This window comes from Microcaecilia unicolor, chromosome 8 (assembly GCF_901765095.1).
Source record: "Microcaecilia unicolor chromosome 8, aMicUni1.1, whole genome shotgun sequence".
NCBI lineage: Eukaryota > Metazoa > Chordata > Amphibia > Gymnophiona > Siphonopidae > Microcaecilia > Microcaecilia unicolor.
The window spans coordinates 64,712,181-64,739,967 of NC_044038.1; the positions used below are offsets into that span (position 1 = coordinate 64,712,181).

Sequence of the window (27,787 nt, forward strand, 5' to 3'; positions counted from 1 at the left end):
TACTTTGGGATCTGGGCTGAAAATTTGTGCAGAGTCACTGTGAGAGGCGCTAAAATTCAGTACAGCCAGGGAGACAAAAGAAAACTCCTCGGGCTATAGTGAACTATGGGCGTATTTGTGTACGTTTAGGAGGGACAGCATTGAAGAGAGCCTGGGAGGAGCCCGTCTCCTCTTCTTATAAAGATGTAAGGCGGTGTGTAGACCTTGGTACACTCCTTGTCCTGCTGCTGGTAGTTGTTGTGTAATCTGAACGGTGCGGGGTTTAAATGGCTACAAAGAAGCTGATCGTTGTTCTGGGAGCCACAGGTGAGTAGTGATCTGCTGCTCCCTAGCAATAGGGCTAAAGTTAGAACTTTAAGTAAGTACCCAAGAAAAGGGAAGGTATTTTGCATGTAGCTCCTGCAAATTGCATTCGGGTATTTTCCTTTCCCCCGAGTGTTTATAATCTGTTTATATCTGAGGCCTTGGAGGGTTAAGTGACAGTAGTTTCGTAGCAATGTGGCGTTTGAACCGGGTTTCGATGGGTCTTCTTAGCCCACTGCTTCAGCCATTAGACTACTCCGAAAGGTCGTGGGTGTGACTGGAAGTAACCTGTAGTCGAGCTTTTGGTGGGTCTGGGAGACTTTCTCCTATGTCCATCTTTGTGTGCAGACGCAGAGGGGGACGGTGTAAAAGCCAGATCTGCGGGATCCTCCGGATCCCGAGGATCCCGCTGAAATCCGGTTTTTACACCGTCCCGACGCAGAGAGTTGACCATCATAAGGCTGGATTAGGTTTTTAAACACGTGTTATTAGGCGTGCACACTGTTTACTAGCAGCTCGCAGGAAGATAGTTTTAGTGCATTAATTCGGGTTAGTAAAATGAGGTCCCAGGCTTGTGCATGGTGATCTGATTTATTCAAGGTCACAAGGAGCTATGGTGTAGTCTAGGGGAGGTGGTAGGGTGGGGGCAATTCCTTTAGGTATGTCCAACATTTACAAGCCCCTCTGCTGCTTTTTGTGCTCGGTTTCCTACGCCTTCTCGCGACCCCTAGTCCATCATTTCCTCCCAGCTACAGCTGCTCCTCGGTGGAGCACTGATGTCACATCACTGTCTTCTTTTGCACCTCTGTGCTGTTGAAGGCTCTTTCGCAGTGACAAAGTGGGTGGAAGCTAATGTGTAGCCTCAAAATTAAAGGGGTACAAACGAGGCATTTATTTTGCCCATTGTAAAACAGGCAGTTGAAGGAGTTAACCTACTGGTGGAATTTACTCCACCCCCTAAACTTTTGTTCCCCAACCTGATCAATACTGGCTGGCCCTGCCAATGGGCCAGGCACCAAGGATCTAACACTAACTTGGTACTTTTTTTTGGGGGGGGGGGGGCAGGAGAAGAGGACAGAAAGCTAATTGATGCCAATATTAAGGGAAGGGAAGTTCTCCTCCTTTAGTCTGAGCTCTCTAGTCCTTGCTGCCCCCCACCCCCCAATCCAGTCACTGAGGGAAACCAGAAGCACCCAGCCATGGTGCATTGGATATGAGGAACAACAGACATTGCAGGTGAGAAAAAAATGAAAACAAAAAAAATATTTTTAATGAATTGTATGTGCCCCCCCCCCCCCCAATCTTTATGGAAGCGTTGAAAGCTCTTCTTAGGGCTTGATGGGTCTTGCCTATGCAAGCACCAGTCAGTGGCAGAAATGAGGCTTCTAGATTCTGGCCTGCTGCTCTGACAGCTAGACATGCTGCCACTCCCTTTTAAGGGATGTGCCTTACTTTTTTTTTCTACCTCTGGCACCTCTTGTGAATTTGCTCATATTGTGCAACATTGTGTCTATAGCCATGATGTCTTGGTGTATCCCACTGTCCCAATTTACTGCAATGCATATGCTCTATTATTGGAGGGGGGGGGGGGGGAGTGGTAGGGCAGCCTGAAAAGGGGTATTTGTTCTTGTTTAGGATTTTTAAGGGAGGACCTGCATTCTGGAGAGTTGGGAAATCATGAGAAGCACTGCAAACCTGAAAGCTAAGCTTTTCTGAATTTATATATTTTCAGATTTTTGTTTGTCATAGATTCTATACTGCTCTCATTTGTGTGTCTCTAATTTCTTCCTAGAACTTTGCTGATTTTACCTCCATCTATCCTATACAGGAAAAAAAAGGGGGAGGGGGACTTCTTTCCTCTCACTTGCAGAGCTGCTTGCTGCTATAATTTTGCTATATTTCTGTCCTGCTGATTTTATATTCTCCCACCCCACCCCTAGGCTAGCTGTCCCTATTTGGGAAAACCAAAAGACAATTATCTTCCATAAATCCTCTGTTGGTCAAACCTGCTCATTGATGTCCCTTAACCTAGTGCACCTTCTCACACTTATTATTCGTATCAACATGACTTTCATTCAAGGCAATATTTGTGCACCATCTGGAACATTAGAGCATATCCCATCTGTCTCCAAATAATCAGCTATGAAAGATGAAATCAACAAACTAAAGAAGGACTTGTCAGCAATTAAGGAAACATCCAGGGTTACCTAATTCCCAGCCAATTTACCACCAGCATTCCCACAGAGAATAAAGCAACAGAGGGATGGGTCACAGTAGGCTCGGATAGATTACGACCTGTGTCACAGAGGCTTCACCCTCCCAAACTTTACCCCTATATAATTACTTTGCCACATTGCAGCAAAGGAAAAGTACTGAGGTGGAGCCCAGAGGCAAGGAATGTAACAAAATCCAAAGGACCTCTCAAAAACAATGACTGGCTCAAAACAGAAAATATTTACTTCTAGGAGACTCCATTATAAGAGGCATTGACTTTGGGATCCTTGAATTATGTTCCTATCTGGTGAAATGCCTTCCAGGATCCTCTGCTACCAAGAACCAATCCAAATGCTGAACTGTCCAAGAAGAGTAAGGGTTCTAATACTGATATTGTAATCCACCTGGGGCCATAAGAATATAAGAATAGCCATACTAGGTCAGACCAATAGTCCATCTAGCCCAGTATCCTGCTTCTAACAGTGGCCAAGCCAGGTACGTGGCAGAAACCCAATTAGTAGCTTCATTCCATGCTACTAAACCCAGGGCAAGCGGTGGCTTCCCTCATATCCGTCTCAAAGACAGACTAATGACTTTTCCTCCAGGAACGTGTGAAAACCTTTTTATAAGCACAACAGTATTTATTTGAGATATTTAAACTAGATGCTGGGGGTGATAAAAGGAAGTGAGGGAATTCAGGAAGTCACCCCCAGGAAAAACAAGACTGCAGTGGGGAAGGGGAAATGGGACTTTTCTGAGGTTTTTGCAACTACATTCAAAACGGTTTACATATATTCAGGTACTTATTTTGTACCAGGGGCAATGGAGGGTTAAGTGACTTGCCCAGAGTCACAAGGAGCTGCAGTGGGAATCAAACTCAGTTCCCCAGGATCAAAGTCCACTGCACTAACCACTAGGCTACTCCTCCACTAGCAACATTCCATGTAGAAGCCTGCCCTTGCAGATCAGCAATGCGGCCGCGCAGGCTTCTGTTTCTGTGAGTCTGACGTGCAGGACGTCAGACTCACAAAAACAGAAGCCTGCGCAGCTGTGTTGCTGATCTGCAAGGGCAGGCTTCTACATGGAATGTTGCTAGTGGAATAGCAACATTCCATGTAGAATCTCAAATAGTAGCAATAGAATCTCAATAGTAGCAACATTCCATCTAGAATCTCCAATAATAGCAACATTCCATGCATAATCTCAAATAGGGAAATGAGAATTGATATACAGCCTTTCTGAGGTTTTTGCAACTACATTCAAAGCGATTTACATATGTTCAGGTACTTATTTTGTACCAGGGGCAATGGAAGGTTAAGTGACTTGCCCAGAGTCACAAGGAGCTGTAGTGGGAATCAAACTCAGTTCCCCAGGATCAAAGTCCACTGCATTAACCACTAGGCTACTCCACTGGTAATGTTAATATAGAAAACCATCTAAACTTGCTTAACACATGGAAAGCAATGAGCACAAATGCTCGTAGCTTAAGAAAAAACATTAAAGATTTGCAAGCCCTGATGTTTGAGGAAGATTTGGCTGTTGCCATTACAGAGATATGGTTCAATGATTCCCATGACAAAAGTATGAAAATGGTATGGGGGTTTTCTCCACAAGATGTACAAGGAGAGACTTGATGACCTGAAGGTGTACATCCTGGAGATGAGGAGAGAGAGAGAGATGATATGATTCAGAGATTCAAATATTTGAAAGGTTTCAATATAGAAATAAACCGTTTCCAGAAGAGGGAAGGTGGTAGAACTAGAGGATATTAATTTAGATTGCAGGGGGACTGACTTGGGAATAACATCAGCCAATACTTTTCCACAGAGAGGGTGGTAGATACATGGAATGCCCTCCCACAGGAGGTGGTGAAGATGAAAACAGTAACAGAATTCAACAATGCTTGGGATAAAAACAAAGGAATCCTGTATGGAAGGCATGAAACCGAACAAACTTAACGTTGATTAGATGGCAACACCGGTAATTGAGAAGCAAAGCCAGTGCCAGGCAGACTTCACAGTCTGTGACCTGATCGTGGCTGGAGAGAATTGGTTGTGCTGGAGTGGGCTGGTTGTGCTGGAGTGGGCTTCGATGACTGCTTCAGTAGTTGGAGAATAAGGTTAGTGCCGTGCAGACTTCTACAGTCTTGAGTCCTGAAAATGGCAAGGACAAATTGAGATCAAATATGCATTTCCTTGTCATCAAGCAGATGAAGCCATTACGTATGGGTTGTGTCCATCAACCAGCAGGGGGAGATAGAGAGCACTCAACTTTTCACAGTGCCTCATGGCCAGCCAGCTCCACTGCCTCTTCAGTATTCTCTATCTCCCCAAGCAGGGTGGCTGCAGCTTCTTCGAGCTCCATCACAAATCTGCCTGGGGGTGGCTCCTGGCTTGCCAGTTGTTAGCCGGGGTGTTAGAGGCTATAGCAGCTTCACTTTGAAGGCACATAGGTCAGCCCTTTCCCTGCCTTACCCATGCCCCCGTGGATGTGGACATATTAGCTTGCTTTTCCCTGTCCTTTCCCACTCAGTGGATGCAGGCACATTGGTTCGCCTTTCCTTGCCTTTCCCACTTATCTGAGCCTCCGGAGTGTTTTTATTTACCTCTTTTGCCTCTGCTTTCCTCACAGCGTTAAAAAAAAAAAAAATTAAAGTCGCAGCGATCTTGGAAAAGAGGTTTTTTTCTTGAGATTCTTCTGCAGGACCGGAGCTGTGATACTCGGTCTAGTGAGGTAAGAGTGTTTTCTGACTCCTCCGGGGTGGGCCTGCGATCAGGACGTTTTTGGCGCGAACCACTATTTTTGAATTTTACCGCCGTTTTCGGCAATGGCTGCGGAGACTGTAAAGCGCTGTTCTAAAAGTGGCAAGCGCAAATCAGTAGCGGGGCTCTGTAATTTGTGCTGTACAGACGGTAGAGCCGGCCCGAGCATGGCGAGCGGCGATCTTTTGCGCTCTGAGCTGGCAGCGGACGCCATTTTGGATTTTCCACATGGCGCGGCCTCCATTGCGACAGAGAGCCCTGAATCCGGAGGGGGGGGGGGTCCTCTGAGTGAGGCTAATAATAGAGCTGATAGCCCTGGGCAGGATCCGGGCGGTCAGGGAGCGGTTTTCTCCCCTGATTTTGTTTTAATGCTGCATAGGGCGTACATGCTTAAAAGAGCTCTTCCACAGGGATCTTCGGACCCTCTGCCTGCCTCCCCCCCCCCCCCCCCCCCCGGTGGATCCTGGCCTTTTGGAGTTGGCTTTGCCTGTTTCTTATCCTCCTGATAAACGCAGAAGGGCTAATTCCCCTTCTGAGTGTGGCCCCCCCCCCCCCCCCGTGGTCGGGCTATGAGGATTCTGAGGGGTCTGGCAGAACTTCTTGGGCTGAGGAGCCAGAGTCGGGTGCAGAATTGCCACAGGAGCTTGTTGGATCCGTCTGCGGTGAGGATTTTCCACCGCGAGGAGCTGCCAGTGCTTATTTCAGATGCCTTACAAGCCCTCTCGATTGAAGATCCTGGGAGTGGCACAGCCTCCTCTGTTAATCCAAGGATGGCTAGTACCAGAAAGCCTGCTCAAGCCTTTCCTTTGCATGACTCCATCCAAGAGCTTATTTTGGCTCAATGGGCTGACCCCGAGGGACCTTTGAAGGTTGCCAGGGCTATGGGGCAATTATACCCTCTGAGTGAGGAACATTTGGCTCGCTTTGCAATGCCTAAAGTGGCTGCCCTGGTCACGGCTGTGACAAAGAGAACTACCCTCCCTGTTGAAGGAGGTGTTGCCCTGAAGGATATTCAAGACCACAGGCTTGATTCAGCTCTGAAGCGGTCCTTTGATTTGGCAGGTCTCTCTGTTCAGGCGTCTGCATGCAGTTGTTATGCTGCTAGAGCCTGCCTGGCTTGGTTACAGCAGGCAGTGGAACAGCCCGGTGATGGAGCGGAGACCTTATCTGAAGTGGCTCCGCGGATGGAGTTGGCCTTGTCCTTTTTGGCTGACGCCCTTTATGATATGGTCAGAGCTTCGGCTAAACAAATGGCTGTAGCAGTGGCGGCTCGCCGTACTCTTTGGCTACGACATTGGGTGGCGGACATGGCCTCTAAGCAAAGGTTGGTGAAGTTGCCCTTTCAAGGCCTTCTCCTGTTTGGTGAGGAGCTGGAAAACATTGTTAAAGGCCTGGGGGATTCCAAACCTCAGCGCTTGCCTGAAGATAGGCCGAAGCCGTCCTCTAAGGGTCACGTGGTCCGCTCCTCTTACAGACCTCGCTTCTGTGAAGCTAGAAGGTACCGCCCGGGGCGTGCTGCTGGGTTCACTTCGCATGCCCGCTTTCAGCAGAGAAACTCCTTTCGCTCGGACAAACGTTCTGCAGCTGCTGGTTCAAGGCCTGGAGTTCAGGGGCGACCCTCTCAATGATGGTGCGCCGGCCCCTTCCTCGTTTCCTGTCATCGGAGGAAGACTTTCCCTCTTTTTCGAGGAGTGGGCCAAAATCTCCGCAGATCAGTGGGTCTTGAACCTGATCAGAGACGGATACCGAATAGAATTCGATGCCCCGGTGAGAGACGTGTTTGTGGAGTCCCGATGCAGTTCTGCCGCCAAACGGGCGGCGGTAGATGAGACTTTGCACAGTCTGTGCCAGAGAGGGGCTGTGACCCCGGTGCCTCCTGCCGAACAAGGTTTAGGCCGCTACTCCATTTACTTTGTGGTGCCACAAAAAGGCGGGTCTTTTCGCCCGATCCTGGACTTTTAAGCACTTGTTTAGCTCTTTTGAGTGTGGCATTTTCACATGGAAACCCTGCGCTCCGTCATTGCGGCGGTACAGCCAGGAGAGTTTCTCACGTCTCTTGACCTGAAAGAAGCTTACGTGCACATACCAATTTGGCCCCCGCACCAGAAGTTTCTGCGGTTTGCGGTGTTGGGAAAACATTTCCAGTTTTGGGCCTTGCCTTTTGGCCTCGCCACAGCTCCCCGAACCTTCTCCAAGGTAATGGTGGTAGTAGCTGCCTTTCTCAGGCGAGAGGGTATCCGGGTTCACCCGTACCTAGACGACTGGCTCATCAGAGCAGAAAAAGAGAGTCGTCTAGCTACAGCCAGAGTGGTTTCAGTCCTTCAATCTCTGGGCTGGGTCGTTAATATGGCCAAAAGTTACCTGACCCCCTCGCAATCTCTAGAATATTTGGGGGCCAGGTTCGACACAGACTCGGGCTATGTATTTCTTCCCGAGCAAAGGCGGTGCAAGCTTCAGAATCAGGTCCGTCTGCTCCTGAGGATGCCCTGCCCGCAAGCTTGGAACATTGTCCAGCTGTTGGGATCGATGACGGCCACCTTGGAAGTGGTGCCATGGGCGAGAGCGCACCTGAGACCTCTACAGTATTCTCTACTTCAACGATGGTCTCCAGTATCTCAGGATTATCAGTGCAGACTTTCTTGGCTCCCTGCGGCCCGCCTCAGTATGGAGTGGTGGCTCTCGGAGAGCATGTTGCAGCGGGGAATGCCGCTGGTGCTTCCTGACTGGTGCCTAGTGGTGACAGATGCCAGCCTGAAGGGCTGGGACGCACATTGCCAGGGGAAGCATGCCCAGGGTCTGTGGACGCCCGACGAGTCGGAGTGGTCTATCAACCGCCTGGAGTTGAAAGCGGGGTTTCTGGCTCTTCTGGCCTTTCAAGTGACCCTGGAAGGATTGGCTGTCCGAGTGATGTCGGACAAGTGGCCTACATAAATTGACAAGGCGGCACTCAGTGCAGAGCTCTAGCCGCGCAGGCCGAACAAATTTGCCACTGGGCCGAGCTGCATCTACAGTCCCTGTCAGCAGCTCCCATTGCAGGTCAGAGCAACGTGCAAGCCGACTATCTAAGCAGGCATCAGATCGATCCAGCGGAGTGGGAACTAGCAGACGATGTATTCCTGCAGATATGTGCCAAATGGGGCAAGCCAGTGATGGATCTTATGGCGACGAGTCCCAATGCCAAAGTCCCGTGCTTCTTCAGCAGACGGAGGGATCCTCGCTGTGCTGGGTTGGATGCCTTGGCTCAACCCTGGCCCCTAGGCTTGCTGTATGTCTTCCCTCCGTGGCCCTTGATAGGGCGAGTGCTCCTGTGGATTCGGCTGCATCCAGGAGAAGTGGTGCTCATCGCCCCGGATTGGCCCAGGAGGCCTTGGTATGCGGACCTCCGACAGATGCTGTTGGAGGCTCCCTTTCCGTTACCTCTAGTTCTGCACCTGTTGTCACAGGGTCCGGTGGCCATGGAGGACGCCTGCCGCTTTGGTCTTATGGCATGGCGATTGAGAGGGCGCAATTGAGAGAGAAAGGCTACTCAAATTAGGTAATTTCCACTCTCCTGCAGGCCCGTAAGCGCTCCACTTCCGTGACTTATGCCAGGATTTGGCGCCAGTTTGAAGTCTGGTGTGTTTCAAGAGCATTTTCTCAGTTGCGGGCTCCTGTCTCGCCGATTCTGGATTTTTTGAGAATGGTGTACACAAAGGCTTGGCCTATAATTCCCTGCGGGTGCAAGTGGCAGCATTGGCCTCCCTGCGTAGCAAGGTTAAAGGCGTGTCCTTAGCTGCTCATCCAGATGTGGCACGGTTTCTTAGAGGGGTGCTTCGGCTCCGTCCTCCCGTGTGTGCACCTTGTCCAGTTTGGAACCTGGGGTTAGTATTGAAGGCCCTTCAGGGTGCTCCCTTTGAACCGCTTCAGCGTGTTTCAGAGAAAGATTTGACACTGAACGCTGTCTTTTTAGTGGCCATTACCTCGGCGAGACGGGAGTCAGAGCTCCAGGCACTGTCCTGTAGAGACCCTTTTCTGCAATTCTCAGAGTCAGGGGTCACGGTTCGGACCGTGCCTTCCTTCATGCCTAAGGTGGTTTCAGCGTTTCACCTAAACCAGCCTGTTTTTCTTCCCTCCTTTGTTGAGGAGGAGTTTCCAGATTCATTTGGGCAGTTGCACCTTTTGGATGTGCGCACGACTCTGTTGCCGTATCTGTGAATTACAAATTCTTTCAGGACCTCTGATCATCTTTTTGTGCTGTTTGCAGGTCCTCGCAGAGGGTCTTCAGCGTCTAAAGCCACTATTGCCCGTTGGCTCAAAGAAGCTATCTTTTCAGCATATCTGCTGTCTGGCCGGGCTCCTCCTGAAGCCTTTAAGGCACATTCCACAAGAGCGATTTCCTCTTCCTGGGCAGAAACTGGAGCACTATCTCTTCATGAGATGTGCAGTGCTGCAACATGGGCTTCTAAGCTCTCTTTCGCCCGACATTACAGGCTGGATGTGGCTGCCAGGAGGGATGCGCGTTTTGGAGCACAGGTGCTAGCGCGTGGTGTGGCTTGTACCCACCCTATTTAGGGATTGCTTTGTTACATCCCATACGTAATGGCTTCATGTGCTTGATGACAAGGAAGGGAAAATTAGGTTCTTACCATGATAATTTTCTTTCCTTTAGTCATAGCAGATGAAGCCATGAGCCCTCCCTGAATGATAGTCTGTATTGCAGTGATTCTGATTTTAGGTGCTGTTCTTGTTTCCTGAAGTTATATTCCTTCCTTGGGGAGTCAGAAAACAGTCTTCAGGATTCTTGTTACAGTTATAGGAGGATGAGTTCATTCCTTCCAGTTTATGTTTCGGGAGGATCGGTTTATTCCCTCCGTTTATACAAAGTGGAGGACGAGTTCATTCCCTCCTTTTTTGGAGTTTATGCCCTTGTTAAGGGGCCATCGTTCGCTGTGAGGAAAGTTCATGTTATTCCCATTGCGGTTTGCCATCCTGCTTTGGAAGCTTCAAATACTGAAGAGGCAGTGGAGCTGGCTGGCCATGAGGCACTGTGAAAAGTTGAGTGCTCTCTATCTCCCCCTGCTGGTTGATGGACACAACCCATACGTAATGGCTTCATCTGCTATGACTAAAGGAAAGAAAATTATCATGGTAAGAACCTAATTTTCCCATGTAGTATCACATCATACCTTATGCTACGAGTCTATCTTGTTGGGCAGACTTGATGGATCGTACAGGTATCTGCCATCATCTACTATGTTACTATCACCAACAGTCTGTACTCAGCAGTGCTGCCAGCAACCTCTCCTGCACACTTTTTTTTTTTTTAACTGACTATTTTACTGGCAGTAAAATAATTTGGGAGTAGATGGCTAACCTGTTTAGCAAGTTCCCAAATACTGTGTGGAGGGAATGTGAGATGCCGTTTCAAGCCTAAGGCTTCCTTTCCTTTTCTTCCATGGGGCCTCTGCCAATCAGTTTTTTTTTTTTTAAATTGAAGAGATTGATACCATGTGACCTTTTGGCTTGCTGAGATGTGTGAAAGAGCCTGAAGAATGGACAACCCTACCCCCACCACTCCTTGTAGCACAGCATCAGCTCTGCCCTACCCTATCCTCCCCCATAGTCTGGCATCAGCCCTGCCCTTCCTAATCTCCTACCCCCAACTAGAAACGCATCTAGGTACTGAAGAGCCCACCGACATGAAATTATAAAACTTTTTTTTTTTTTTTTTAATCTGGGCAGTTCAGAGCCCATCAGCATTATGCATACAACAACTGTTTTGTTTAACTTGACCAGTGCAGAGCCCTCCCCGACTCAACCCCCCTTCCCCAGTGCAATCCAATCTTTTAACCTGGGCAGCGCTTTACTGCAGAGGTTCTTCAGTGCCTCCCAATGAGGCCCTGAATCAGTGTGCTGAAGAAGAGGCTGGGGGGTGGGGTGGTGGAAATGCCACTACCAGCACTTCTAGCCTCTGCTCCTGTGCACCGGGTACAGCACCACTCCCACTCTGCAGCAAAATCGGCCCAGGAAGTTATTTGGAGCTCTGGCGCTGCTTGTTTTTAACTTAGATGCTGCCCCTCCCCAGGCCCGGCATCTGGGGCTGATGAGTGCCCAGATTTCTTCAGTGGCACAGCACGAGGACAGGAGGGGGGGCAGCTAAGTTTTATAAAAGGAGCTCCAAATAACTTCCCGGGCTGATTTTTGCTGCAAACCGCCACATTTCTCAAGTGGCAAGGCACGGGGGGGGGGGGGGGAAGGCAGCAGCAAAGAAAAAAAAAAAAAAAAAAAAAAAAAAAAAAAAGCGTCGGACCTCCAAATAAACAACTTCCCGGGACAAGTTTCGCTGCAGAGCGGAAGAGGTGCCGTACCCGGAGTACGGGAGCAGGAGCAGAGGGTAGAAGGGCTGCGTGCAATAGAGCAGCAGCATCCAAAGGGAACTTTAAGCAGAGCAGACTAGACTTACCAGAGGTCCCCCGTCCCCCGAAGCCCGACTCCAGGGCAGCCCGAACAGCAGCAAAGTAGTTCTGCAGGTATGCGTGTGTGCAGGGTTATCAGTTTATAAAGCTCCTGATAGGTGCAGAAGCTGAGATAGGGTGGGCCCCAGGCCCACCCATAGCTAAGCCCCTGAGATGCACCTATGTATGTATGTATGTATTTTTTCACGGAGAGAGTGGTGGATACTTGGAATGCCCTCCCATGGGAGGTGGTCGAGATGAAAATGGTAACGGAATTCAAACATGCGTGGGATAAACATAAAGGAATTCTGTTCAGAAGGAATGGATCCTCAGAAGCTTAGCCGAGATTGGGTGGCAGAGCCGGTGGTGGGAGGTGGGGCTGGTGGTTGGGAGGCGGAGCTAGTGCTGGGCAAGATTTCTACGGTCTGTGCCCTGAAAATGGCAGATACAAATCAAAGTCAGGTATACACATAAAATAGCACATATGAGTTTATCTTGTTGGGCAGACTGGATGGACCGTGCAGGTCTTTTTCTGCCGTCATCAACTATGTTACTATCCAACTCAGTTTCGAAAGTGATCGCCAGCCATCTTCCGACACAAATCGGGAGATGGCTGGCGATCTCCTGAAGCCGGGTTCAACTGCTTTCCATTGCGGAGCCGGTGAAATATCAAGGGGGCGTGTCGGTAGGGTAGTGAAGGTGGGATGGGGGCGTGCTCACGAGATGGCCGGCTTCGCCTGATAATGAAAAAAAAAGAAGCCAGGCTTCTAGAGCATTTCGCCTGCTGTACTTGGTCCCTTTTTTTTCACAACCAAGCTTCAAAAAGGAGCCCCAACTCACCAAATGACCACCGGAGGGAATCGGGAATTACCTCCCCTTACACCCCCAGTGGTCACAACCCCCTCCCACCCAAAATAAAATTACAAAACATTTTTTTGCCAGCCTGAAATGTCATATGCAGGTCCCTGGAGCAGTTTTTAGTGGGTGCAGTGCACTTCAGACAGGTGGACCCAGGCCCACCCCCTCCCACCTGTTACACTTGTGGTGGTAAATGGGAGCCCTCCAAAACCCACTGTACCCACATGTAGGTGCCCCCCTTCACCCATAAGGGCTATGATAATGGTGTAGTGTTGTGGGGGGGGGGGGGATTTGGGGGCTCAGCACCCAAGGTAAGGGAGCTATGCATCTGCGAGCTATTTTTTTTTTTTTTCAAATTTTTAGAAGTGCCCCCTATGGTGCCCGGTTGGTGTCCTGCCATGTCAAGGGGACCAGTGCACTACAAACGCTGGCTCCTCCCACGACCAAATGCCTTGGATTGGCTGGGTTTGAGATCGCTGGCATCATTTTCCATTATGGCTGAAAACTTATGTCGGCCATCTCAAACCCGGCGAACTCTGACATTTGGCTGGGCCCAACCGTATTAGCGAAAAAAAAGATGGTCGGCCATATTTTTCAAAAAAACTGTTGGCTCCGCCCATTTACGGCACCGGCCCCGAAGATGGCTGGCCAGCTATTTGGTTGGCGCTGTTCGATTATGCCCCTCCATGTTACCTTCAAGTTTGGGCTTGTGCTTTTCATGGCAGGTTCAAGGCTAGACAATGACACTTGTAGCAAGTGGGCCTGGTGAGGATGCCAGTCAGTAGATACTATGTTGGTGCTCTTCACAATTTTCATTTTGGGGGGGGGGGGGGGGGGGGGGGGGGGGAGAGGGGACACTCTGATTTAAAAGCTCAATATGAGAGTCGAGACTTTCTTCAGGCAGAGTGAATAGCACAGTGAGCATGAGGTGGGGGGGGGGGGGGGGGGGAGGAGAGGGTATTGCCTTTCCAATGACACAGTTGATCTGGTGGCCACCCCCTCTGATGCGGTTGCTTATGCATATTTAGGGTGACTTGTGAAACTACTACCCAACACTCTGTGTCCAACCAATCTTAGGTTCCCATTCTCACCAGTTAGGTTTCACTATCCTGTCTCTCTACCCTCAACCCCCTCAAGGTGGCCCTCCCTCCAGATTTCTAATCACCTCTTATATAGTTTCTGCAGAGGCCTTCTTGGCCTCTGGAATAAGCTGTCCCATTTTCTCCAGCGCCAACCTGTGAGTTTGAACTTCAGTGTTTCCTGATTTTGCTCTTTCAGTCTTGTGAGAAACTTATAAAATCTTTAATGGAGTGGAACAGGCAAAGGCAAACTGGTTTTTTTATGCCTTCATGGTGCATCGCCTAGTCTTGGTACTTTTTGAATTTATACATTGGTACATTTAAAACAAATAGGAAAACAAATTTCACTCAGTGTGTAGTTAAGCTTTGGAACTCTTTTGCTGGAGCAAGTAGTAAAAGCAGATAATGTACCACATCAGAGCTTTAAAAAAAAAAAAGTTTGGAAAAGCTCATCAACTGTTAAGGTAAACCTGGGGAAAGCTACTGCTTATCCTAGAGATTAAATAACGTGAAACTAGAGACCTGCATGAGAACGGGGTTCGCGGAGACCGAAGTAGTTCCTGCGGGGTTCTCGTGGAAGTGTATGCTGCACTTACGTCAAACTCTCACCTACCGAGTACCAGGTTCTTTGAGTGCTGTCTCCTCCTCCTCCTTGCTTTAACAGCACAGATGCAGAAAGTCTACATTAAGGAGGTGGTAGAGATACAAATGGTGATGAAATTCAAAAAGGCATGGGATGAACTCAGAGAATCTCTAATTAGAAAGTGGAAGTTATTAAAAAAAAAACCAAACTAAATCTTAAATGGCTATATGTGTGTGGATGTGTCGAGTGACACTTAGATGGCGAATCTGGCCGTGATACACTAGGGGCGATATCAGGAGACCTGTATGGTTTGTGTCTCGTATATGGCAATCTGGTTTAGGATGGGCTGGAAAGGGTTTAGACAGCAACTTTAGTGGCTGGGCTGGGACATGAGGACAGTGCTGGACAGACTTTTACGGTCTGTGTCCTGCAAATGAGAAGGTGAATAGGCTGGAGTGGGCTTCGAGGGCAGCTCCAGCAGTTGGATGATAAGGATAGGGCCAGGCGGACTTCTATGGTCTATGTCCCAGAAACGCCACAGAAAGACCATAATCAAGCATATAATATCGCATTCATTGTTGATTTAAGCATGTCTTGATAATGATTGTGACTATTGGGCAGACTGGATGGACCGATCCTGTTTTTTATCTGCTGTCATTTACTATGTTACTATTAAACCTCTCTGCTCCCGGGTTGATGCATAGACCTCGGCTCTGACATCAGATGTCACCTGACCTACTGGTGCGTGCATGTGGTGATTGATCTCTTAGCACACAGTGCCAGTGAATCAGAGAAGTCTTACATGTGTGCACCAGAGTGTTCTAACTTCCATTCCTTCCTTGCCTGCAGTGAAACAGAGAGCCAACAGCAATCTTTTTTTGTACGTACCATTAAATTCTTGCGGGACTGGGTGAGGACGGGTTAAATTCTTGTGGGGACAAGTTAGATTCCCTATGGGGATGGGTTAGATTCCCTAAGGGGATGAATGGGGATGGGTTGGATTTCTGTCTCCGTGCAACTCTCTACGTGAAACCTTGCTGCTTTTTAGGACTGCTGGATTCTTGTGACCTGGGCTGGCCACTGTTAGAAACAGGATACTGGGCTAGATGGATCTTTCTGGTGGTTTGGAATTGATGGTGCAGGTAAAAAAACAGAACTATTATGGATTTAGTGCCACCAGAAAATCTGAGGACAAGGTGGGGGGGGGGGGGGAATGTGAATAGGCAAAAGTCAGACTACACTTAAGGTAAGGGGGGAGAGGGAGGCATTGCACATAATTTGCAGGAGTGAGCTTGTATCTTCTACAGGAGGCACTAGAGGAGGAAAGTGATGTATCAACAGCCGAGTCTGTTGAGTACAGAGAATGTAGGCCTGGGAGCAGCAAATCCTCATCTGACTGGAAGAGGAGTACTTGGACAGGGTGTGGATTGCAAGCTGAATTGCTAGCCCAGTCCAGAGGAGGTGAAGTCTCCTAACCTGGAAGCAGTGTAGGGCTGGGGTTAGATACACTGGGGCTAAGAGTAAGGAATGTGCCATATCAGTTACAGCTCCCCTGATGCTCTGCATCGGTGATACCCTTCACCTTTGTAGGGTTGGGCTTGAGGAAACTGCCTCCCCTTAAAACTAGTGTGGGAGCAGCAGTGACCTTACTGGTAGGAGGGTAGTGTGTAGATGTACTCTGTCTGCACTCACCTTCTGATGCTTCCTTGTGGGGGGGGGGGGGGGGGTGAGAAGGGACCAGATATAGGAAGTGGGTTCATGATGGGGAAAGGAAACTGCTATCTATTACATGGCCTTGAGTTTGTGAAACTCCCTCCTTTGGAGGTTCAAGGAGAACTTTCCATAAAGCACTGTAAAAATGTGCCCCTTTCTGCAGGCATATGGTGTCTGACTTTGCCTGGCCTAGGTTGACCTGAGCATCCTTCACTGTTGTCTACTTCTGGTTGGTGTGACTGTTTTCTTTACTATTACAATGTATTTCTTTTCCTTTTGGTATTTCTAAGTTAATGCGGTATAGTAAGTTTGAAATAAAGATAATGGGAGAGGCAGGTAGATGAGACTGGGTAGGGGGGAGGGGCTGGAGGGATCATGGTTTTATTACTTTTCTCTTATTTTCATTTTTATTTTGTTCAGTCTATAAACAGCTTGGATAGGCTAGTAAAGTCTGAATAAATGATATTGAGGGGGAGAAGCAGGTCAGGTCCTTGAGGTAGAAGGCTGAAGAAAAGATGCTGCTTAATTAATTTTAACTAACTAGAACAATGCTAAATTTAATATATTTTTGCAGAGTTTGACTTTTTCCTTTTCTGTGCATAAGCCCTGGAGTGTAAGCATATCATTGTTCTGTACTGCTAAACAAAGACCTAGTTTAGACTTCTGGGAATATGGAAGAAAGGTGCACATGGTCAAAGGCTACTTTTAACAGCGACACCTACTGATCAGCCAGAGAACAGCATCTAAGGCAGCTAGGGGAGTGCTACATCTTGTAATGCAGGAAATTCCTTGCTACGCTCCTGTCTTCTTTGGGCAGACTGGATAGGCCAGATAGTCTCTGCCTTCATTTTTCTCTGTTCCCATATAAAACATAGGAAGAGCTGGGAGGAAATGCCAAGAAGCTAACATGACTGGCTATGAAGTGAGGGGATGGTATATGATGGCTCACTGATGAGAACTGGGTGGGAAGACGTAATGTGAAAGTTTGCAGCTAAATTCCCCACCCCTACCCTAAAAACAAGATAAAACTGATGTGCTTCTGATTGTCTGTCTGCAGGGGCTCAGGGGGGCTCTGTTGCAAGGGCTCTCTTGACAGATGGAACCTTTGCAGTACGAGCAGTGACACGTGATCCAGAAAAGCCTGCGGCCAAAGAGCTAAAGCAGCAGGGAGCACAGGTGTTGAAGGGAGACTTGGACGATAAGAAGAGCCTGGAGACTGCATTTACTGGGGTCTATGGAGCTTTCGTGGTCACCAACTTCTGGGAACTTTTGAGCAGAAACAATGATGCACATTTAAGCAGAGACAAAGAGGTTGAACAGGTAAAGCCATAGTCTGTTCACAGGGCTATGGGCTGGAAACTGCATGTTAAGTAAACCAGTGCGTGGTTTTTTTTTTCTAGCAAAAAAGGTGCTGGTACTCAAATGCTAGGCCACCCTTCAGGGGTGGGGTGATCATGGAGGGACCCATCCCATAATAGCAAGGCCCCCTGCAACCAGTCACAGAATCTATGACAAGGCAGAATAGGTGTGTAGAGCCTGAGCTCTTCCATTAAAACTTTGGGTCCATAGGTCAATTTTAGCAGACAATGGAAAAGGTGCCGGTACCCCACAAAAAAAGCCCTGAGTAAACCAATGTATATCTGTTTGTTCTTGCAGGGTAAACGGGTAGCGGACATCGCTAAGCGCCTGGGTTTGAAGCACGTGGTATTCAGCGGACTGGAGAATGTGAAGAAGTTAACAAAGGGCCAGCTAGAGGTGCCGCACTTCGATGGAAAAGGAGAGGTGGAGGAATACTTCCGAGCTATCGGTGTGCCTATGACCAGCGTCAGACTTTCCTTCTACTTTGAAAACTTTCTCTCCTACTTGAAAGATCAGAAAGATCCAAGTGGAAATGGCTACTTGCTACGTAAGAGCGGGTTCAACATGCTAACACTTTGTACGAGAGTCAAGGGGAGAGGGCAGCACGTTTAGGGACACAGGACACTTTTGAGGAGAGCAGGTTCAGGATGTTAACGCTTTGTACGAAAGTCCAAGGGGAGAGGAAAGCACGTTAGGGACACAGGACACTTTGAGGCATAAAATCACTGCAGTAAGTTCCAAAAGAATATTTGTTTAAAATCAATTCATGACAGACCTATTTATGGCTTATATTAAAGGAGGGTGTGTAGAATATCGGTTGAAACAAATATGAAGTAGAAAAGACTTCACTTAAAATTATCATGTAATGTATTAGGGGGAAAAGTAGTGTCTTGTGAGCAGGAAGGAAAAAGCCTGAGAAGACTATATTCAGAGCAAATATAAAATGCTGTGCACAAAACTTGCAAGTTTATTAGTCTTAGTTTAACCAATATTACAGCACCCCTCCCTGTACAGATACATCCATATTTTTTCCAGTCCCCTCCCTGCATGCTGCTCCCATACATAGTATCCAGGTTATTTATTTATTTTACAGTAGCCATCTTTTTACAGCACTCAGCCATGAGGCAGGAGGAGCTGCAAAGGAGTACCTCTTCGGGGCAGAAAAGAATCCCACTGTTTCTTGCCCGCTGCCACTTTTTCCAAATGGCTGCTAAGACTTCCTGTGGCAGTCTCATATTACCACTTGAAGTCTCGGCGGCCATTTTGAAAAAGCAGCAGTACTGGCACAGAGCAGCCTCAGCGGGCAGGAAAGAGTGGGACTCTTTCCTGCCACCAGTGAGGCCTCTAAACCACCAGGTCATACTTGGGGTGGGGTGGGGGGATCAGCTGCCGTGGGACCAAGGCTCGGGGGAGCCAAGCAAGCCTTTACCACGGGCTGAGGAGGCTCTTTGGAGCGTAGGCTCTGCACAAAAAATGTGGAATTATGTGCTCCGCAGTCACACAATTCTGGCAGGTGTAAAATTTTGAATGATGCAGTTGACTTTTCTTCTAGCAGGGTATGGCAATTACACCAAAAAGTCCTCTGGCATTTTCTTTCCTGTTCACCAGACTGCTAGTTTAAAGATCACTTAGGGGATCCTTTTACTTTATTTATTTATTTTTACTAAGCTGCAGTAACTTAAGCATCTGCATTTCTCACATGCTAAGAAGATTTTTATTTTTTAGTTCTGGGGTGGAGAGTAGGCATGTACTACACTAATCAGTTAACGCATCTATATTGGTGTGCACTAACAGATTACCACCTGAGCCCTTACTGCCTACAAAATTGGTCAGGAAGTCACGTGCTAATGGGAAAATTAGCATGCAGCCATTAATAAAAAAAAAATGGAAAACTCTGCCATTTTACCCATGTGATAAATATAGCCTTAACACACGGGAATGACCTGCATAAGCATACGCTAAAGCCACGTTTTTTACTGCAGTTGGGTACAGGGCCGCCGAGAATGGGGGGCAAAATGGCTCTCTTGCCCTCTCCTGCTCCCAGGCCACTGGCGCCGCAGTATCCAGTCTCCACCTGCCTACCCTTAGCTCCCTTCTGTCTGCCATCTGACCCCCCCCCCCCCCCCCGCATTTAAATAATAAAAAAAAATCTCTAACTCTGCAGCGCCTTCTGTGTGAAAGCGGCAGATCACCTCTGCCTGGCCTTCCCTCACTGTGCCCCGCCCTCACAGAAATAGGAACTTACATCAGAGGAGGGCGCACAGAAATAGGAACTTATATCAGAGGAGGGCGGGACACAATGAGGGAAGGCCCGGAATCTGCCGCTTTTGCACAGAAGGCGCTGCGATGCCAAGTTAAGAGATTTTTTTTTTTTTTAATTCAGGGGGCCGGGTGGCAGACAGAAGGGAGCTGAGGGTAGGCAGGTGGAGACTGGGGACTGCGGCAGCGATTTTTGGGGAGGGGAGGAGAGGCAGACGGCCTTGGCCCGGCTTAGTCTCTTGGCAGCCCTGGATGGGTAAAAGGGACCCTTAATAGTAACATGGTAACTTTTAAGGCTAGTTAATTTCACTAGCTACTTTGTCATGCAGAACACCAGGTTGCTGGTTATTTAAGTTTAGCACAAATATCAACTAGTTTAAATTTGGGGTCCTTGCAGCAGTTTCTGAGAAATTATACTTGGCCTTTTATTACACAGAACAAAGGAAGACACTTTGTTCTGTATCTTGGCCCTCCTTTTGTGAGAATGTACCCACCTTCCTCCACCTGAGGCAGAAGACCACATCTGTTTGGACAGGATGAGCCATCTGCCCTGCCTCCATCTTCAGAGACTCTTTGGGCAAAATGACTAGTTTAGTATGTGAGGAGCCTAGGGGTGTTCTGTAACAAACTGTACAACTTTTTACAGAATACCAGGACAAGTTTGAAACCTGTGAAGTTCTATAACCTCTGTTTTACCCAAAAATCCATTTATGTACTTGGCAAAAGGTGTTCTTGCTTGTATTACCCTTATTTAATAAGGTGATGCTTACCAAGGCTGAGCATCTATCTCTCAGGAGCCTCACCAGAAAAGCAGGGTAACTCTGTTTTTTCATCTGGCCTGTAACGGTGTGTTCTTGTACTGCAGCATACCCAATGGGAGATGTTCCCATGGATGGCTTTCCTGTCTGTGAACTTGGACCTGTTGTTGTCAGCTTGCTGAAGGCTCCAGATCAATATATTGGAAAGGATATTGGACTCAGTGCTGAGAAGCTCACAATAGAACAGTATGCAGCCATCATATCCAAACACTTTGGAGTGCCAGTGAAGGATGCCAAGGTGAGAAACTAAAATTTAGATTTGATTTTAATTGCTTATCTTCAGGAATACTTCGGGAATGGACTGGCAAGTCATGTGGACCGCCCCATCCACTCCCCCCCCCCCTACCTTTTGAAAGGCCATGGTGGTCTAGTGGCCTCCCTGGGGGCAGGAAAGAACCCCACTGCTGCTGCTCTATCCTGCGCTGCTCCAGTGGCTGCCTAGACTTCCTGCAGTAGTCTCGGCAGCCATTTTGAAGACTCAGCAGCACTGGGAAGAGCAGCAGCAGTGGGCAGGAAAGATTGGTGTTCTTTCCTGTCACTAGACCACCAGGACCCTTCAAGGTAGGCCTGGGGATGGTCCACTGAAGCTTGGGGGGGGGGGGTAGTGGCACTGTTCTCCTCCCAGAGCCTCTGGGCCCCTCGGGTGTTGCCTGTATGGTCAGTCTGCCTCTGCTTACTTTTACAAACCTGAGTTCAAAAGTGCTTATAAGTAAACTAGGTCCCCATTGTAGATTTGAGGCAATGGAGGGTGAAGTGACTTTCCAGTCAGTGGACAAACCAAGGTTCAAATTCTTGCTACACAAACAGGCTGAAGTGATGGTGGGGGGTGTTTTTTTTAATAAGGATTAGTGTGATTTTGAAAAATGTCTAGTTAGTAATCTAGAAATGGTATCCATGGAGCAGGTGGCTAATGCCTTGCTCCAAAGGAAGGGGAGTAGAGGCAAGAAATAAGGCCCTGTGTATGTGCTGCTTCAGCAGGGCAGCGTTTGAGAGTAGGCCTCTCTGACCTGAGACAGTTGTGGTGCTTAAATCCTGGCCTGGAAAGAAGGAGCAGGAACACTGCAAGTTTCTGTACATTGTTGTAGGATGGCTATTAAGTATGACTGCTGATGCCAAAAATCTTTTACATCATTACAACTGCCCAACTTGAGAACTTTTTTTTACACAAAGGGTAATATCTGAGCCTTGCTGTCAGGACTGTCTCGCCAACTAACAAGTGTCCTGGTCATTCCTGAGTAAGTCTCTCCATCCAGAAACCACAGTATCTTTCCATGGGGGGAGGGGTCCCTCTTTAGTGATGAAGCTAATGTCTTCAAAGATGTGGCTAGTCCATGTTTAAATGTTTACTCTGGCTTCCTGCAAAATGGCTGTGCCCAGCAATGTTCTGACGACCCCCCCCCCCCCCCCCCCCCCCCCCCCCCCCGCTTGGTGAGAACCAGCGTAGTTGGACAAGTTTATTTTTACCTGTTATTGCCTCTGGTACCTCAAAGAGACTTTTGGCCAATGTGAGTGTTGTAAAACACTAGTAAAAAAAAGGCCCGTTTCTGGGAGAGATGAAACGGGCGCTAGCAAGGTTTTGGGACAGGGGGAGATGGGGTTTGTAGGCTGTGGAGGCATGTGGAGCGACACAGCTGTCCCCGAAGCACCCTGCAGGCATGGGGAGGTAGCGTTTGTGTCCCCTGACCCCCCCCCCCCTCAAGGTACCTGCGAGGTCCGATCACGTTTGTTTACTTTCCAGCAGTGTGCTCCGCAGATTGCGTGGAGCTCTGTAGTTTGCTGCAGTGTGCCTCGTGACCCCTGACCCCCTCGAGGTACCTGCGAGGTCCGATCACGTTTGTTTACTTTCCAGCAGTGCGCAGATTGCGTGGAGCTCCGTAGTTTGCTGCAGTGTGGTCCGCCCTCGTCGTCATGATGTTGTGACGTGAGGGCGGGGCATACGGCGCTTTAGAGATCTGGCTTCCGTTTTCGAGGCATGGGCAAACCGGATATATCTGGTGCCTCAGTTCCGGTTTTGAGGGGCTTTTGAGGCTTCATTTAGAACGTTGGAGTTGCGAATTATGTCCAGAAGGGGCGTGGCTGAGGGCGGGTCCTGAGTGACAGTGAGTGGTGAGTGGTGCACAGTGAGTGTTGCTGGCAGCCAGCCTAGTGCTTCAGTGTTTCCCTCCCACAGAGTGAGCCAGGTGAGAATTATTTATATAGGATGTGTGAAACTTCAGAATGGAAGAAGCAAGCTAAAATATTTAGCTTTCTTTGCTTCTGGAAAGATAGTGGAGGCAGTACTTAGGACAGGTTTTAAAAATAATTGGGTGACTTAATAGTTGGCAAATTTCCTGGAAGCGGAGGAGTAGCATAATAGTTAGTGCAGTGACCTGAGAACCAGGGAAACAGAGTTCAGTTCTCACTGCAGCTCCTTGTGACTCTGGGCAAGTCACTTAACCCTCCATTGCCTCGGGTACAAATAAGTACCCATATGTAATATGAAAACCACTTTGTAACCACAAAGGCTGTAGATCCAAATACATTTCCTTTCCCTTAGCATGTGTACAGGTACATGTACACCTGTGGACTTCTGCACTCCAGCCTAAATCCTTCAAAGGGAAACTCACTGTCTATACCAGAGAACAAACATACATAAATGCATGTACTCTTGTTTTTGATTGTTCAGAACATGCATGCACTCTTACTCTTCAGACATAAACACATGCATACACACTGTCACTTTTCCGTCATACACTCTTCTAGTGCTGTTCATCTACTTATTCAGTCTGTGCTACCATCAGTAAGTCCTTGCATTTGCTGCCAGCTCTTTTCCTTAGTCTGCAGCTGTCCCCTCACACTTCCTATTTCTCTCTACAATCCTCCTCCTTCTCCTCCCTGGTTTCACTGTCTCTCTCAAGCTCCAGGCAGAGCTCAGAAATAACAGCCCCTCCCCCCCACACCTCTTGCTGTAGGCATATGCCTAGTTTGCTTATGTCTTTCTCTGGCTCTGAACCCTAAAGAGCCGGATCAGGCTGGGGTTCCAGAGAAATCTTCCAATGCATTTTTAGGGGAGAGAAGAAGCAGCTGCAGCATAGAAAGTATGTTTTATTTTAATTTAGTTAGGAATGGTTCCTTTCAAACTGCTCTTCCTGCACTACTAAATGGCGCTGAACTTGTCAAATGGATGACTTTAATCTCGGGAAGGGAGGAGGTGAGTTCTGGTGGTGGAGGGAGTGGGGCAGCATAAGAGAAATTAAAAACCTCATACACTTTTCTGTGGGAGAAAGCAGGGCTGACTCTTATATCCCTGGTAACCCCCATCTCTAGACTTGCTTGTCTCTGAGCCACTTGCTGCCACAGCCTCTTCCTTCCCCCCCCCTTAGCCACTCGCTGCCTTTCTAGTATATTTAATACCTCCTGATCCAGTGGCACATTTTGCTTAGAGTGGGCACCTTTCAGTTGGCTTTAACTGGGTAAGAGTTCCAAATTTGACTGCCTTGATACGAAAACTTAGCAGTATGGATTGTTTTTTTTTCTGTGAACATGCTCTTCTGCTCAGGCTTGTAATGGAGGGATTGGGTCCACCTAGTAAGTGCCTCCCGCAGCATCATTCCCCCCACCCCCTCTTGGGCTGCTTCAGTGACATGGTTTAATTTTGGCCTGATGCTTGAGACCCTGCAGCTTAATCCTGGTCGGATCGCTGCCATTCTTGTGACTGTTTTCCTTCTAGGGCATTAACCAATGGTCTGCAGCTTTGGTATCAATTACTGCAGTAACTACAAGATACCTACCATGTAGCTTGGAACAGAGTGGAGGAGTAGTTTAATGGTTAGTGCAGTGGGCTTTGATCCTAGCAACCTGGGTTCGATTCCCACTGCATCTCTGACCTTATGCAAGTGGCTTAACCCTCCACTGCCCCAGGTACAAAACCAGAGATTGTGAGCCCTCTAGGGACTGCAAAAGTACCTGTATATGTGTACAGTGCTGCATATGTCTAGTAGTGCTATAGAAATGAGGAGGAGAAGTAGCGAAAGCTGATCCAAAATAGTCCCTATTTAGGTGTAAGAATTCTAGAACTGGGTGCCTCCATTTTAAGTTCCGTGTTAGGTGGCGGTAGTGGGTTATGCTTGTATTTTAATGTGTAGATGTGCCTGTAGTTCTGACCCTCATGCAGTGATGTATCAAAGTTGGCTGAAAAAAATTCAGTTCTCCTTACTTGGAAAGATAGTGCTCCTTGGCTTACTAAAAGCTGAATTTGCATCTAAAATGCATTCTCTATTTTCCCACCCATTTGGGAAAGGGGTGGGGGGAGTGGGGGAGATGTTAGCTGGAATAAATGAACAGCTGCTTTCAGGAATAGCCGAGTGTTGGGCCCACGTGAGAACAGTGATTGAAACACAGTCAAATTTGATTTAATAACTGTATATACAAGAAATTTACATTGGCCTTTAACTTTCAAAAACTACAATCAAGTCAGGAAAAAAGTAAAAAAAAAAAAAAAAAAAAGCTGAAAAGGAACAGCCGCAAAGGTTATTTATTCTTATATAAGTTACAACCCTACTGCATCAGGTACAAACTTAGAGGCCCTTAAGTCGTTAATGTGCATTTAACGCATACTAACAGACTACCACAGAACACGTTTTGCCTGTTTGCAGACTTGCTAAGTTACCCAGTTCCCGGCTGGAAGTTTTGGGACAGTCCTGGATTTCTGATCACCCTATCCAGATGCATTATGTGACTTACTACTACTACTACTTATCATTTCTATAGCACTACTAGACGTATGCAGCGCTGTACACTTTAACATGAAGAGACAGTCCCTGCTCGACAGAGCTTACAATCTAATCAGGACAGACAAACAGGACATAAGAGATAAGGGAATTACTAAGGTGAGGATGATAAAATAAGGGTACTGAACAAGTGAATAAGGGTTAGGAGTTAAAAGCAGCATCAAAAAGGTGGGCTTTTATCCTAGATTTGAAGACGGCCAGAGATGGTGCTTGACGTACTGACTCAGGAAGTCTATTCCAGGCATATGGTGCAGCAAGATAAAATGAACGGAGTCTGGAGTTAGCGGTGGAGGAGAAGGGTGCAGATAAGAGATTTACCCAGTGAACGGAGTTCCCAGGGAGGAATGTAGGGAGAGATGAGAGGTACTGAGGAGCTGCAGAGTGAATGCACTTATAGGTCAATAAGAGGAGTTTGAACTGTATGCGGAAACGGATGGGAAGCCAGTGAAGTGACTTGAGGAGAGGGCTAATACGAGCATAACGATACTGGCGGAATATTAGTCGTGCAGCAGAATTTTGAACAGATTGAAGAGGAGAGAGATGGCTAAGTGGGAGACCTGTGAGAAGCAAGATGCAATAGTCTTAAGTGAGAGGTGATAAGAGTGTGGAAGAGGGTTCTGGTAGTGTGCTCAGAAAGGAAAGGGCGAATGGTGGTGGTGGTGGTATAATACGTGCAGAGAAGGAGAGAGAGGAGTCGAAGACTACTTGCAACACTGGTTTCAGTGGGTGGAATCAGGTACTACGAATCCCACGCTGCTTTGGGATATAAGTTGAAAACAAGGCCTAGCCAAAAATCTCTACTCTAACTGGGTAACTTTGGCATCTCTGCAACCTGTTTTTTTCTAAAGAATTTTTGGAGGGGGTACATGATGGGCAGAGAGTGGGTGTTCTGCATTATCCAGCTAGTGTGTTAAATTAGTGCACACTAACATGGGAGCACTAGAGCGCTGCACAGGAACAGGGTTAGCAGGAATCCTGAGGTCACCACAGGTATCCCCTCCAAGTCCGCAGGGATGGACCCAGCTCTGTGGAGTTCCTGCAGCAGTGTAGATGAGCCTTCCCTCCCCCAAGCCTTGGGGTGCCCTTCCCAAACATGCTTCAGTGCACCCTGGTGGTCTAGTGGTCTCTTTGGGCCAGGAAAGATCCCCACTCTTTCCTGCCTGCTGCCACTGAGACTTCAAGTGGCAGTCTGGCAAATCTTCTGCCAGTCTTACAAGGCCACCACTTGAAGTCCATTTTAAAGAAATGGTGGCAGTGGGAAGGAAAGTGGGATCTTTCCCCAAAGAACCTTTAGACCACCAGGATGCATTGAGAGATGGTTGGAGAGGGCACCCTGACTCTGTGCTGGAGGGGAGGTGGGTGGGTGGATGGATGGATAGTTGTGGGTGGGAAGGGGCTGGAAAAAGGGTGGGTGGAGGGAGGGGGCTGGAAAAAAGATTGGTGAGGGGGAGAGGGGAAGGGGGGGGGGGAATTAGAGTATATAGGATAGAAGTGGATGGAGAGGATATGGGATGTTTGCTTTTTTGAGAATGTACATCTCTTCTTGAATTTTGTATTTAGAGTATGGAAGAAAATGCATTTGTTTTTACCAGTATATTCACTGCTTATAGAATCTGGCTTTTTTTTGGGGGGTGGGGGGGCAGTCAAGGTGACTGCAGCAGGGGCAGGGATGGATGAGATTACTTGAGGTGGAGATGGGTTAGATTTCTGTCCCCCGTGCAACTTTCTAGGGAGCATTGAGCGCCACCTAAATAGGCGGTAAGTGCTCCTGCATGAATTCTTGTGCTAATGGAATATGCTGGAATAATTTATTTATTTAGATTTTGCTCACACCTTTTTCAGTAGTAGCTCAAGGTGAGTTACATTCAGGTACTCTGGATATTTCTCTGTCCCAGGAGGGCTCACAATCTAAGTTTGTACCTGAGGCAATGGAGGGTTAAGTGACTTGCCCAAGATCACAAGGAGCAGCAGTGGGATTTGAACTGGCCACCTCTGGATTGCAAGACCGGTGCTCTAATCACTAGGCCACTCCAATCATGCTTCTCCTGCTGTTGGATATGGTGATTGGAAAGTGAGATATTGCTGCTACCACCCACAAAAATTTGCCAGCTAAGATAACTACTCAGGTAGCCTAACAGTAGAACTATCCTTGATTTCTACTGACTCCAGGAAAGGCCCGATTTTTACTGCAGCTTAGTAAAAATGACCCATTTAGTTTGAGCCCTCTGGGAACAGAGAAACGCCTACAGTGTAGGTTGGTCCTTCATTATTAAATTGGTATCTTATTTCTTTTCTCATTCTTCACAGATGTCTGTCGAAGCTTACAAGAAACTTGGCTTCCCGGGGGCTCATGAACTGGGCCTAATGTTTGCCTTCTATCTGACGAAGCCGGATCGTGATGTGGCTCTGACTTCAAAGCTGAACCCCAAGATCCAGAAGTTTGATGCATGGTTGGCAAAACACAAAGACACTTTCAAACACTGACCGGTTATCTCCTTTGTAGTTGCATGTCTTTGTAAACCATTTATGAAATAAAAGATGTACTTTCCTATTAATCTGAGTCTTAAGTTGTGGTGGTAGAAATTTGATACAGGATACACTGCCTTTCTAAACACCATAAAATTTAAAATTACATG

General features: G+C 47.8%; 1 protein-coding gene across 1 annotated transcript; it reads left to right on the forward strand.

Annotated features, from left to right (window-relative positions):
* NMRAL1 (NmrA like redox sensor 1) lies at positions 1 to 27,706 on the forward strand. The gene is made up of 5 exons (XM_030211477.1): positions 1 to 306; positions 17,004 to 17,266; positions 17,603 to 17,852; positions 20,430 to 20,620; positions 27,459 to 27,706. The coding sequence occupies exons 1-5, from the start codon at positions 267 to 269 to the stop codon at positions 27,633 to 27,635; spliced, it is 921 nt and encodes a 306-aa protein (XP_030067337.1). The 5' UTR covers positions 1 to 266; the 3' UTR covers positions 27,636 to 27,706.
* The last annotated feature ends 81 nt before the right edge of the window (positions 27,707 to 27,787 follow it).